Below are 12,353 nucleotides of genomic sequence, written 5' to 3'. Positions count from 1 at the left end.
CGTAAATAACTTTACTTTCTGCGTAGATATTGGAATTGTACACCATTTGATGGATTTAAATATACAGGTCAGATAATTATTGTAACAAAAAAAAGTGTTTTTAAACAAAGGAGAAATAAATAAAAAGTTTTAGAAGTTAGGCAAACACTCAATGCAGACATCAACTTGAAACGGATCTGTTCTGAATCAGGGAGAGGGAGGCGGGGACACGATGTGTTCCAGATGAGACACACAGCCTGCCTTTTGTGTGACAGCCATCGGAACACCCCGTGCTGTCACTCTGACAGAACCTGTCAACAATGAAACCCCGTGTGTGTTTTCACCCCACTGCACGATACTCTGCATCCCACAATGTCTCTGTCTCCTCACTGTTGACTGTTCTCTGCAACTATTGTCGATTTGACAAGTTCTAACAAAACTGTTGTCTTGTTTTTCCAAACTGACCCCCCACCCCATCTTCTTTCTGTTCTCCTTCTCCTCCCCTTCTCCTCCTTCTCTTCTTTCCTCTCTCTCCTTCTCCTCCCTCCTCCTCTCTTCTTCTCCTCCTCCTCTCTTCTTCTCCTCCTCCTCTCTTCTTCTCCTCCTCCTCTCTTCTTCTCCTCCTCCTCTCTTCTTCTCCTCCTCCTCTCTTCTTCTCCTCCTCCTCTCTCTCCTCCTCCTCCTCTCTTCTTCTCCTCCTCTCTTCTTCTCCTCCTCTCTCCTTCTCTTCTTCTCCTCCTCCTCTCTTCTTCTCCTCCTCCTCTTTCTTCTCCTCCTCTTCTTCTCTTCTTCTCCTCCTCTCTCTTCTTCTCCTCCTCCTCTCTTCTTCTCCTCCTCTCTCTTCTTCTCCTCCTCTCTTCTCCTCCTCTCTCCTTCTCCTCTCCTCCTCTCTCCTTCTCTTCTTCTCCTCTCTCTCCTCTGTTCTCTCCTTTCTTCTTCTCTTCTTCTCCTCCTCTCTCCTTCTCTTCTTCTCCTCTGTTCTCTCCTTTCTTCTTCTCTTCTTCTCCTCCTCTCTCCTTCTCTTCTTCTCCTCTCTCTCCTCCTCTCTCCTTCTCTTCTTCTCCTCCTCTCTTCTCCTCCTCTCTCCTTCTCTTCTTCTCCTCCTCTCTCATTCTCTTCTTCTCCTCTCTCTTCTTCTCTCCTCTCTTCTCCTCCTCTCTCCTTCTCTTCTTCTCTCCTCTCTCCTTCTCTTCTTCTCTTCTCTCTCCTCTGTTCTCTCTTCTTCTCTTCCTTCACTCCGCAGATGGATGAGAAGTCAGTAAGCTCTCTTTACTTCCTTTTACTTGAATGTTAAATCATAGACTTCCTGTCAGTATCTGAGCTAGTGGTTAGTAATGATTAGTGAAGGTTTTTCTCTTAGCAGTAGTAACAGTAACATAGTTCAGCAGTCACACAGTTCAGCAGTCACACAGTTCAGCAGTCACACAGTTCATTAATTCTTCATCTAACAGTATGTCTCTCATTCTCCTGTCATTTGTTGTTCCCTCTGTCTTCTACTACTCTCCTCTTCCTCCTGCCCTCCCTCCTTTCTTCCCCTCTTCCTCCTGCCCTCCCTACCTCCTCCTCAACCTCTCTTCCTCTCCTCTTCCTCCTGCCCTCCCTACCTCCCTCCTCTCAACCTCTCTTCCTCTCATCTTCCTCCTGCCCTCCCTACATTCCTCCTCTCTTCCCCTCCGTACTCTCATCGTCTCCTCTCTTCTGCTCCTCTTCCTCCTGTCCCCTCTCCTCTTCTTCCTGCCCTCCCTCCCTCCTCTCAACCTCTATTCCTGCCCGCCCTCCCTCCCTCCTCTCATCCTCTCCTCTCTTCTGCTCCTCTTCCTCCTGCCCTCCCTCCCTCTTCTCATCCTCTCCTCCTCCCTCTCCTCTTCCTCCTGCCCCTTCCCCCCTTATTTTCTTCATCCCTGCCCCATCTGCTCCTCGTCATCCTCCCTGCAAGTTCATCAAGCTTTCCATGACCTCCAGATTTACCAACACGAGAAGTAAGAGACAGATGCATTATGGTCCAGCCTATTTGACCGCTGGTCACTAGAGCCATGTGAGAGGGGACATGGTGTCAGGGGACAGATGCATTATGGTCCAACCTATTTGACCGCTGGTCACTAGAGCCATGCGAGAGGGGACGTGTTGACACGGTGTCAGGGGGACGTGTTGACACGGTGTCAGGGGGGGACGTATTGACACGGTGTCAGGGGGACGTGTTGACACGGTGTCAGGGGGACATGTTGACACGGTGTCAGAGGGTCCGTGTTGACACGGTGTCAGGGGGGACATGTTGACACGGTGTCAGGGGGACGTGTTGACACGGTGTCAGGGGGACGTGTTGACACGGTGTCAGGGGGACGTATTGACACGGTGTCAGGGGGACGTATTGACACGGTGTCAGGGGGACGTGTTGACACGGTGTCAGGGGGACGACGACACGGTGTTGACACGGTGTCAGTGGGGACGTATTGACACGGTGTCAGGGGGGACGTGTTGACACGGTGTCAGGGGGGACGTATTGACACGGTGTCAGGGGGGACGTGTTGACACGGTGTCAGGGGGGACGTATTGACACGGTGTCAGAGGGGCGGAGTCTATATAGTAGTGTGTCTATATAGTAGTGTGTCTATATAGTAGTGTGTCTATATAGTAGTGTGTTGTTGGAACGTTGTGGGAACGTTGAGCGTGTACTGTGCATGGTCCGTTCAACGTTATATTAACGTTGTGGTGACGTTGTGGTGTGTACTAGGCACGGTCTGCGGGTGGATGGCATCCCCATGTTCATCCCCAACGACCGCAGCAAGAAGAGGCTGATCGAGGACACTCAGGATTGGCAGCCCCGCACAGGCACTACCCAGTCCCACTCCTTCCACATGCTGGCCCAGCTCACAGGCACCGACTACAGTGAGTCAGTGGTCGAGAGAGAGAAGACCCTCTTCAACAGTAAACATATCAACAAATTGGCGAGGGCACTAGAACAGTCTGCGGCACCAGGGCCTCACCTTGCTGTACTTGGAAATCAAATGTCTCCTGTTTGCTGGTGATCTGGTGCTTCTGTCCCCAACCAAGGAGGGTCTACAGCAGCACCTAGATCTTCTGCACAGATTTAGTGAGACTTGTGCCCAGACAGCGAATCTCAATAAGACAAAAATAGTTGTTTAAAAAAAAAAAAGTCCAGTAGCCAAGACAACAATTACAAATGTAAAAATAGACACTGGCTGCCCTAGAGCACATAAAGAATTACACCTACCCCAGCCTAAACATCAGCACCACAGGTAACTTCCACAAGGATTTGAAGGATCTAAGAGACAAGGCACGAAGTGCCTTCTACACCATCAAAAGGAACATAAAACTCTACATCCCAATTAGGATCTGGCACAAAATACTTAAATCTGTTATTTGAACCCATTGCCCAGAATGGTTGTGAGGTCTGGGGTCTTACTAACCAACCGGAAATTCACAAAATCCACCACAAATCCCTCACCTACCAAGAGATATACATGAAGATGAATCTCCTCAGCCAGCTGGTTCTGGGGCTCTGTTCACAAACACACCCCACAGAGCCCCAGGACAGAAAACACATATAGACTAAACCATATTATGAAGAAGCAAAAAGATAACAATTTTACGTACTGGAAAGGATCAACAAAAAAACAGAGCAAACTAGATGCTATTTGGCCCTAAACAGAGAGTACACAGTGGCAGAATACCTGACCACTGTGACTGACCCTAAACAGAGAGTACACAGTGGCAGAATACCTGACCACTGTGACTGACCCTAAACAGAGAGTACACAGTGGCAGAATACCTGACCACTGTAACTGACCCTAAACAGAGAGTACACAGTGGCAGAATACCTGACCACTGTGACTGACCCTAAACAGAGAGTACACAGTGGCAGAATACCTGACCACTGTGACTGACCCTAAACAGAGAGTACACAGTGGCAGAATACCTGACCACTGTAACTGACCCTAAACAGAGAGTACACAGTGGCAGAATACCTGACCACTGTAACTGACCCTAAACAGAGAGTGGCAGAATACCTGACCACTGTAACTGACCCTAAACAGAGAGTGGCAGAATACCTGACCACTGTGACTGACCCAAACTTGAGGAAAGCTTTGACTATGTACAGACTCTGTGAGCATAGCCTTGCCATTGAGAAAGGACGCCGTAGGCAGACCTGGCTCTCAAGAGAAGACAGGCTATGTGCTCACTGCCCACAAAATGAGGTGGGAACTGAGCTGCACTTCCTAACCTCCTGTCCAACATATGACCATATTAGAGAGACATATTTCCCTCAGATTACACAGATCCACAATTCCAGAATGAGAAAATAAATGAAACATCGATAAACTCCCATATATGTTCGTTGAAGTACTGCAATGTGCCGTCACAGCAGCAAGATTTGTGGCCTGTTGTCATGAGAAAAGGGCAACCAGTGGAGAACAAACAACACTGTAAATAGAAACTATATTCATCTGTTTATTTATCTTCCCTTCCACACTTCAACTACTTGAACATCTTTACAATACTGTACATAGACAATAATAACAATAATAATAATAATAATAACAATAATAATAATAATATACCATTTGACATTTCTCTATTCTTTAAAACATGGAAGTGTAGTTGAGAGAAAGGTGTCAGTGGTCCAACGAGAACGAGAAGCCCAGGAGAGAGGGAGAGAACATTTACACGGGGCCCCAGATGGGACTAGAGTCCCAGGAGAGAGGGAGAGGACCTTTACACGGGGCCCCAGATGGGACTAGAGGCCCAGGAGAGAGAGAGAGGACCTTTACACGGGGCCCCAGATGGGACTAGAGGCCCAGGAGAGAGGGAGAAAATGTTTACACGGGGCCCCAGATGGGACTAGAGGCCCAGGAGAGAGTGAAGAACATTTACATGGGACTAGAGGCCAGGAGAGAGTGAGAGAACATTTACACGGGGCCCCAGATGGGGCTAGAGGCCCAGGAGAGAGGGAGAGGACCTTTACACGGGGCCCCAGATGGGACTAGAGGCCCAGGAGAGAGTGAGAGAACATTTACACGGGGCCCCAGATGGGACTAGAGGCCCAGGAGAGAGTGAGAGGACCTTTACACGGGGCCCCAGATGGGACTAGAGGCCCAGGAGAGAGGGAGAGGACCTTTACACGGGGCCCCAGATGGGACTAGAGGTCCAGGAGAGAGTGAGAGAACATTTACACGGGGCCCCAGATGGGGCTAGAGGCCCAGGAGAGAGGGAGAGGACCTTTACACGGGGCCCCAGATGGGACTAGAGGCCCAGGAGAGAGGGAGAAAATGTTTACACGGGGCCCCAGATGGGACTAGAGTCCCAGGAGAGAGGGAGAGGACCTTTACACGGGGCCCCAGATGGGACTAGAGGCCCAGGAGAGAGGGAGAGGACCTTTACACAGGGCCCCAGATGGGACTAGAGGCCCAGGAGAGAGGGAGAGGACCTTTACACGGGGCCCCAGATGGGACTAGAGGCCCAGGAGAGAGGGAGAAAATGTTTACACGGGGCCCCAGATGGGACTAGAGGCCCAGGAGAGAGTGAGAGAACATTTACACGGGGCCCCAGATGGGACTAGAGGCCCAGGAGAGAGGGAGAGGACCTATACACGGGGCACCAGATGGGACTAGAGGCCCAGGAGAGAGGGAGAAAATGTTTACACGGGGCCCCAGATGGGACTAGAGGCGCAGGAGAGAGTGAGAGGACCTTTACACGGGGTCCCAGATGTGACTAGAGGCCCAGGAGAGAGGGAGAAAATGTTTACACGGGGCCCCAGATGGGGCTAGAGGCCCAGAAGAGAGGGAGAGAACCTTTACACGGGGCCCCAGATGGGACTAGAGGCCCAGGAGAGAGGGAGAGAACCTTTACACGGGGCCCCAGATGGGACTAGAGGCCCAGGAGAGAGGGAGAGAACCTTTACACGGGGCCCCAGATGGGACTAGAGGCCCAGGAGAGAGGGAGAAAATGTTTACACGGGGCCCCAGATGGGACTAGAGGCCCAGGAGAGAGGGAGAAAATGTTTACACAGGGCCCCAGATGGGACTAGAGGCCCAGGAGAGAGGGAGAGAACCTTTACACGGGACCCCAGATGGGACTAGAGGCCCAGGAGAGAGGGAGAGGACCTTTACACGGGGCCCCAGATGGGACTAGAGGCCCAGGAGAGAGGGAGAGAACCTTTACACTGGGCCCCAGATGGGACTAGAGGCCCAGGAGAGAGGGAGAGAACCTTTACACGGGGCCCCAGATGGTACTAGAGGCCGAGGAGAGAGGGAGAGGACCTTTACACGGGGCCCCAGATGGGACTAGAGGCCCAGGAGAGAGGGAGAGGACCTTTACACGGGGCCCCAGATGGGACTAGAGGCCCAGGAGAGAGTGAGAGAACATTTACACGGGGCCCCAGATGGGACTAGAGGCCCAGGAGAGAGTGAGAGAACATTTACACGGGGCCCCAGATGGGGCTAGAGGCCCAGGAGAGAGGGAGAGGACCTTTACACGGGGCCCCAGATGGGACTAGAGGCCCAGGAGAGAGGGAGAAAATGTTTACACGGGGCCCCAGATGGGACTAGAGGCCCAGGAGAGAGTGAGAGGACCTTTACACGGGGTCCCAGATGTGACTAGAGGCCCAGGAGAGAGGGAGAAAATGTTTACACGGGGCCCCAGATGGGGATAGAGGCCCAGAAGAGAGGGAGAGAACCTTTACACGGGGCCCCAGATGGGACTAGAGGCCCAGGAGAGAGGGAGAGAACCTTTACACGGGGCCCCAGATGGGACTAGAGGCCCAGGAGAGAGGGAGAGAACCTTTACACGGGGCCCCAGATGGGACTAGAGGCCCAGGAGAGAGGGAGAAAATGTTTACACGGGGCCCCAGATGGGACTAGAGGCCCAGGAGAGAGGGAGAAAATGTTTACACAGGGCCCCAGATGGGACTAGAGGCCCAGGAGAGAGGGAGAGAACCTTTACACGGGACCCCAGATGGGACTAGAGGCCCAGGAGAGAGGGAGAGGACCTTTACACGGGGCCCCAGATGGGACTAGAGGCCCAGGAGAGAGGGAGAGAACATTTACGTGGGGCCCCAGATGGGACTAGAGGCCCAGGAGAGAGGGAGAGAATGTTTACGCGGGGCCCCAGATGGGACTAGAGGCCCAGGAGAGAGGGAGAGAATGTTTACAAGGGGCCCCAGATGGGACTAGAGGCCCAGGAGAGAGGGAGAGGACCTTTACACGGGGCCCCAGATGGGACTAGAGGCCCAGGAGAGAGGGAGAGAAAGTTTGCACAGGGCCCCAGAAAGGACTCAATAGTTGTTTCTTAACATCAGTGTAAAATGTAATCGGGTCGTTCTGATACTGTGTTCCCCCCTGGCTCTCTCAGTGCAGGACCCAGACGATGAGACAATGAAGAGGGCCAGGTAAACAGCCTGTGTGTTTATAAAGCCTGTGTGTTTATAAAGCCTGTGTGTTTATAAAGTCTGTGTGATATCTACACCTGACTCTGGTTTAGTCTGTGTGATATCTACAGCTGACTGGTCTAGTCTGTGTGATATCTACAGCTGACTGGTCTAGTCTGTGTGATATCTACAGCTGACTCTGGTTTAGTCTGTGTGATATCTACAGCTGACTGGTTTAGTCTGTGTGATATCTACAGCTGACTGGTTTAGTCTGTGTGATATCTACAGCTGACTGGTCTAGTCTGTGTGATATCTACAGCTGACTGGTCTAGTCTGTGATATCTACAGCTGACTGGTCTAGTCTGTGATATCTACAGCTGACTGGTCTAGTCTGTGATATCTACAGCTGACTGGTCTAGTCTGTGATATCTACAGCTGACTGGTCTAGTCTGTGATATCTACAGCTGACTGGTTTAGTCTGTGATATCTACAGCTGACTGGTCTAGTCTGTGTGATATCTACAGCTGACTCTGGTTTAGTCTGTGTGATATCTACAGCTGACTGGTTTAGTCTGTGTGATATCTACAGCTGACTGGTCTAGTCTGTGTGATATCTACAGCTGACTCTGGTTTAGTCTGTGTGATATCTACAGCTGACTCTGGTTTAGTCTGTGTGATATCTACAGCTGACTGGTCTAGTCTGTGTGATATCTACAGCTGACTGGTTTAGTCTGTGTGATATCTACAGCTGACTGGTCTAGTCTGTGTGATATCTACAGCTGACTCTGGTTTAGTCTGTGTGATATCTACAGCTGACTCTGGTTTAGTCTGTGTGATATCTACAGCTGACTGGTCTAGTCTGTGTGATATCTACAGCTGACTGGTCTAGTCTGTGTGATATCTACAGCTGACTGGTCTAGTCTGTGTGATATCTACAGCTGACTGGTTTAGTCTGTGTGATATCTACAGCTGACTGGTTTAGTCTGTGTGATATCTACAGCTGACTGGTCTAGTCTGTGTGATATCTACAGCTGACTGGTCTAGTCTGTGTGATATCTACACCTGACTCTCGTTTAGTCTGTCTGATATCACATCTATTTAGTGTGTGAGATATACAGGTGGTTTGGGGTGTGAGATATACAGGTGGTTTGGGGTGTGAGATATACAGGTGGTTTGGGGTGTGAGATATACAGGTGGTTTGGTTATACAGGTGGTTTGGTGAGATATACAGGTGGTTTGGGGTGTGAGATATACAGGTGGTTTGGTGAGATATACAGGTGGTTTGGTGAGATATACAGGTGGTATGGTGAGATATACAGGTGGTTTGGGGTGTGAGATATACAGGTGGTTTGGGGTGTGAGATATACAGGTGGTTTGGGGTGTGAGATATACAGGTGGTTTGGTGAGATATACAGGTGGTTTGGGGTGTGAGATATACAGGTGGTTTGGGGTGTCTGATATACAGGTGATTTGGGGTGTGAGATATACAGGTGATTTGGGGTGTGAGATATACAGGTGGTTTGGGGTGTGAGATATACAGGTGGTTTGGGGTGTGAGATATACAGGTGGTTTGGGGTGTGAGATATACAGGTGGTTTGGTGAGATATACAGGTGGTTTGGTGAGATATACAGGTGGTATGGTGAGATATACAGGTGGTTTGGTGAGATATACAGGTGGTTTGGGGTGTGAGATATACAGGTGGTTTGGGGTGTGAGATATACAGGTGGTTTGGGGTGTGAGATATACAGGTGGTTTGGGGTGTGAGATATACAGGTGGTTTGGGGTGTGAGATATACAGGTGGTTTGGTGAGATATACAGGTGGTTTGGGGTGTGAGATATACAGGTGGTTTGGGGTGAGATATACAGGTGGTTTGGGGTGTGAGATATACAGGTGGTTTGGGGTGTAAGATATACAGGTGGTTTGGTGAGATATACAGGTGGTTTGGTGAGATATACAGGTGGTTTGGTGAGATACAGGTGGTTTGGTGAGATATACAGGTGGTTTGGTGAGATACAGGTGGTTTGGTGAGATTGGTGAGATATACAGGTGGTTTGGTGAGATATACAGGTGGTTTGGTGAGATATACAGGTGGTTTGGTGAGATACAGGTGGTTTGGTGAGATATACAGGTGGTTTGGTGAGATATACAGGTGGTTTGGTGAGATATACAGGTGGTTTGGGGTGTGAGATATACAGGTGGTTTGGGGTGTGAGATATACAGGTGGTTTGGGGTGTGAGATATACAGGTGGTTTGGGGGGTGAGATATACAGGTGGTTTGGGGTGTGAGATATACAGGTGGTTTGGGGTGTGAGATATACAGGTGGTTTGGGGTGTGAGATATACAGGTGATTTGGGGTGTGAGATATACAGGTGGTTTGGGGTGTGAGATATACAGGTGGTTTGGGGTGTGAGATATACAGGTGGTTTGGTGAGATATACAGGTGGTTTGGTGAGATATACAGGTGGTATGGTGAGATATACAGGTGGTTTGGTGAGATATACAGGTGGTTTGGGGTGAGATATACAGGTGGTTTGGGGTGTGAGATATACAGGTGGTTTGGGGTGTGAGATATACAGGTGGTTTGGGGTGTGAGATATACAGGTGGTTTGGGGTGTGAGATATACAGGTGGTTTGGTGAGATATACAGGTGGTTTGGGGTGTGAGATATACAGGTGGTTTGGGGTGTGAGATATACAGGTGGTTTGGGGTGTGAGATATACAGGTGGTTTGGGGTGTAAGATATACAGGTGGTTTGGTGAGATATACAGGTGGTTTGGTGAGATATACAGGTGGTTTGGTGAGATACAGGTGGTTTGGTGAGATATACAGGTGGTTTGGTGAGATACAGGTGGTTTGGTGAGATTGGTGAGATATACAGGTGGTTTGGTGAGATATACAGGTGGTTTGGTGAGATATAATAATAATAATAATAATAATATATGCCATTTAGCAGACGCTTTTATCCAAAGCGACTTACAGTCATGTGTGCATACATTTTATGTATGGGTGGTCCCGGGATTGAACCCACTACCCTGGCGTTACAAGCGCCATGCTCTACCAACTGAGCTACAGAGGGACCATATACAGGTGGTTTGGTGAGATACAGGTGGTTTGGTGAGATATACAGGTGGTTTGGTGAGATATACAGGTGGTTTGGTGAGATATACAGGTGGTTTGGGGTGAGATATACAGGTGGTTTGGGGTGTGAGATATACAGGTGGTTTGGGGTGTAGATATACAGGTGGTTTGGGGGTGAGATATACAGGTGGTTTGGGGTGTGAGATATACAGGTGGTTTGGGGGTGAGATATACAGGTGGTTTGGGGGGTGAGATATACAGGTGGTTTGGGGTGTGAGATATACAGGTGGTTTGGGGTGTGAGATATACAGGTGGTTTGGGGTGTGAGATATACAGGTGGTTTGGGGTGTGAGATATACAGGTGGTTTGGGGTGTGAGATATACAGGTGGTTTGGGGTGTGAGATATACAGGTGGTTTGGGGTGTGAGATATACAGGTGGTTTGGGGTGTGAGATATACAGGTGGTTTGGTGAGATACAGGTGGTTTGGTGAGATATACAGGTGGTTTGGTGAGATATACAGGTGGTTTGGGGTGTGAGATATACAGGTGGTTTGGGGTGTGAGATATACAGGTGGTTTGGGGTGTGAGATATACAGGTGGTTTGGGGTGTGAGATATACAGGTGGTTTGGGGTGTGAGATATACAGGTGGTTTGGTGAGATATACAGGTGGTTTGGTGAGATATACAGGTGGTTTGGTGAGATATACAGGTGGTTTGGTGAGATATACAGGTGGTTTGGTGAGATACAGGTGGTTTGGTGAGATACAGGTGGTTTGGTGAGATATACAGGTGGTTTGGGGTGTGAGATATACAGGTGGTTTGGTGAGATATACAGGTGGTTTGGGGCGTGAGATATACAGGTGGTTTGGGGCGTGAGATATACAAGTATTTTTCCAGGACCACTTTCCCGTAATGAGTTGTGATGTAGTTTTACCGTAATGAGTCGTGATGTAGTTTTTCCATTGCATGGTGAATTCTCTGTCTGTTCGACATATTTCTGTCTTCATTCCCTCCCACTTTTCTCTCTCTCCACCTATTTCTCTTCTCTCTCTCTCGGGGTGGTTAGGGAAAAGTTCCTTACAGAGATTCAGAGCCCCCGTTACGCCCGTCTGAGGGACTGGCACCACGAGAGGTCCGCACGCGCCCTCAACATCAAGTCCTGAGCATCACCACGGCAACATGCAAAGCCGGGCCTGAGCCCTAATCGATCGATAGCCATCACGACGACTCAAACGATGATAGTCCGATATTCAACGAATGGCAGATAACACACCCGTCAGGTACACAGAGGGAGGAAGAAGAAACAAGTTGATTTGATCGATCAAATAGAGGATCTATGATCACTAATCAATACGTCTGTGTCAGTGTTGATAACCTTGTGTTTGTAGCAGACCTGGGAGCCAACACATACATCAAATACATTGATTGATTGATTGATTGATTAAATACCTGAGGTGTGTGGGGGGGGGGTTAACTTCGGGCCTGTCCCAAATCAAGTGCACCTCAAGATTTCTACAGTATTTGCCGTATGTATCTGACCCAGGGCTGGGTTGTATGTTAGGAGAGGAGGGGGGGTACACAGCTGTTGGAACAGCACTGTTCAGGCTGTTCTTCCTGTTCTATTCTTTATTCTGTTATTCTGATTCTGTAGTTCTAGTTCTGATTCTGTAGTTCTAGTTCTGATTCTGTAGTTCTAGTTTTGATTCTGTAGTTCTGATTCTGTAGTTCTAGTTCCGATTCTGTAGTTCTAGTTCTGATTCTGTAGTTCTAGTTCTGATTCTGTAGTTCTAGTTCTGATTCTGTAGTTCTAGTTCTGACTTTGTAGTTCTAGTTCTGACTTTGTAGTTCTGACTTTGTTGTTCTTGTTCTGATTCTGTAGTTCTAGTTCCGATTCTGTAGTTCTAGTTT

The 12,353-nt window shown here is 49.2% G+C and overlaps 1 protein-coding gene across 1 annotated transcript in view; it reads left to right on the top strand.

The window, feature by feature from the left end:
* The window catches only part of LOC124011574 (PDZ and LIM domain protein 7-like), a 104,629-nt gene that overhangs the window by 55,606 nt on the left and 36,670 nt on the right, over nt 1–12,353 (top strand). Inside the window, exons 5-8 of the mRNA XM_046325031.1 lie at nt 1,223–1,232; nt 1,913–1,958; nt 2,711–2,865; nt 7,348–7,384. Of these exons, the coding sequence (XP_046180987.1) occupies nt 1,223–1,232; nt 1,913–1,958; nt 2,711–2,865; nt 7,348–7,384 (248 nt within the window). The remainder of the gene's footprint in view (nt 1–1,222; nt 1,233–1,912; nt 1,959–2,710; nt 2,866–7,347; nt 7,385–12,353) is intronic.

This window comes from Oncorhynchus gorbuscha, linkage group LG23, assembly GCF_021184085.1.
Source record: "Oncorhynchus gorbuscha isolate QuinsamMale2020 ecotype Even-year linkage group LG23, OgorEven_v1.0, whole genome shotgun sequence".
NCBI classification, from domain to species: Eukaryota; Metazoa; Chordata; class Actinopteri; order Salmoniformes; family Salmonidae; genus Oncorhynchus; species Oncorhynchus gorbuscha.
The sequence above is the reverse complement of the archived record's forward strand: the minus strand, read 5'-3'. Positions and strand labels throughout refer to the sequence as shown.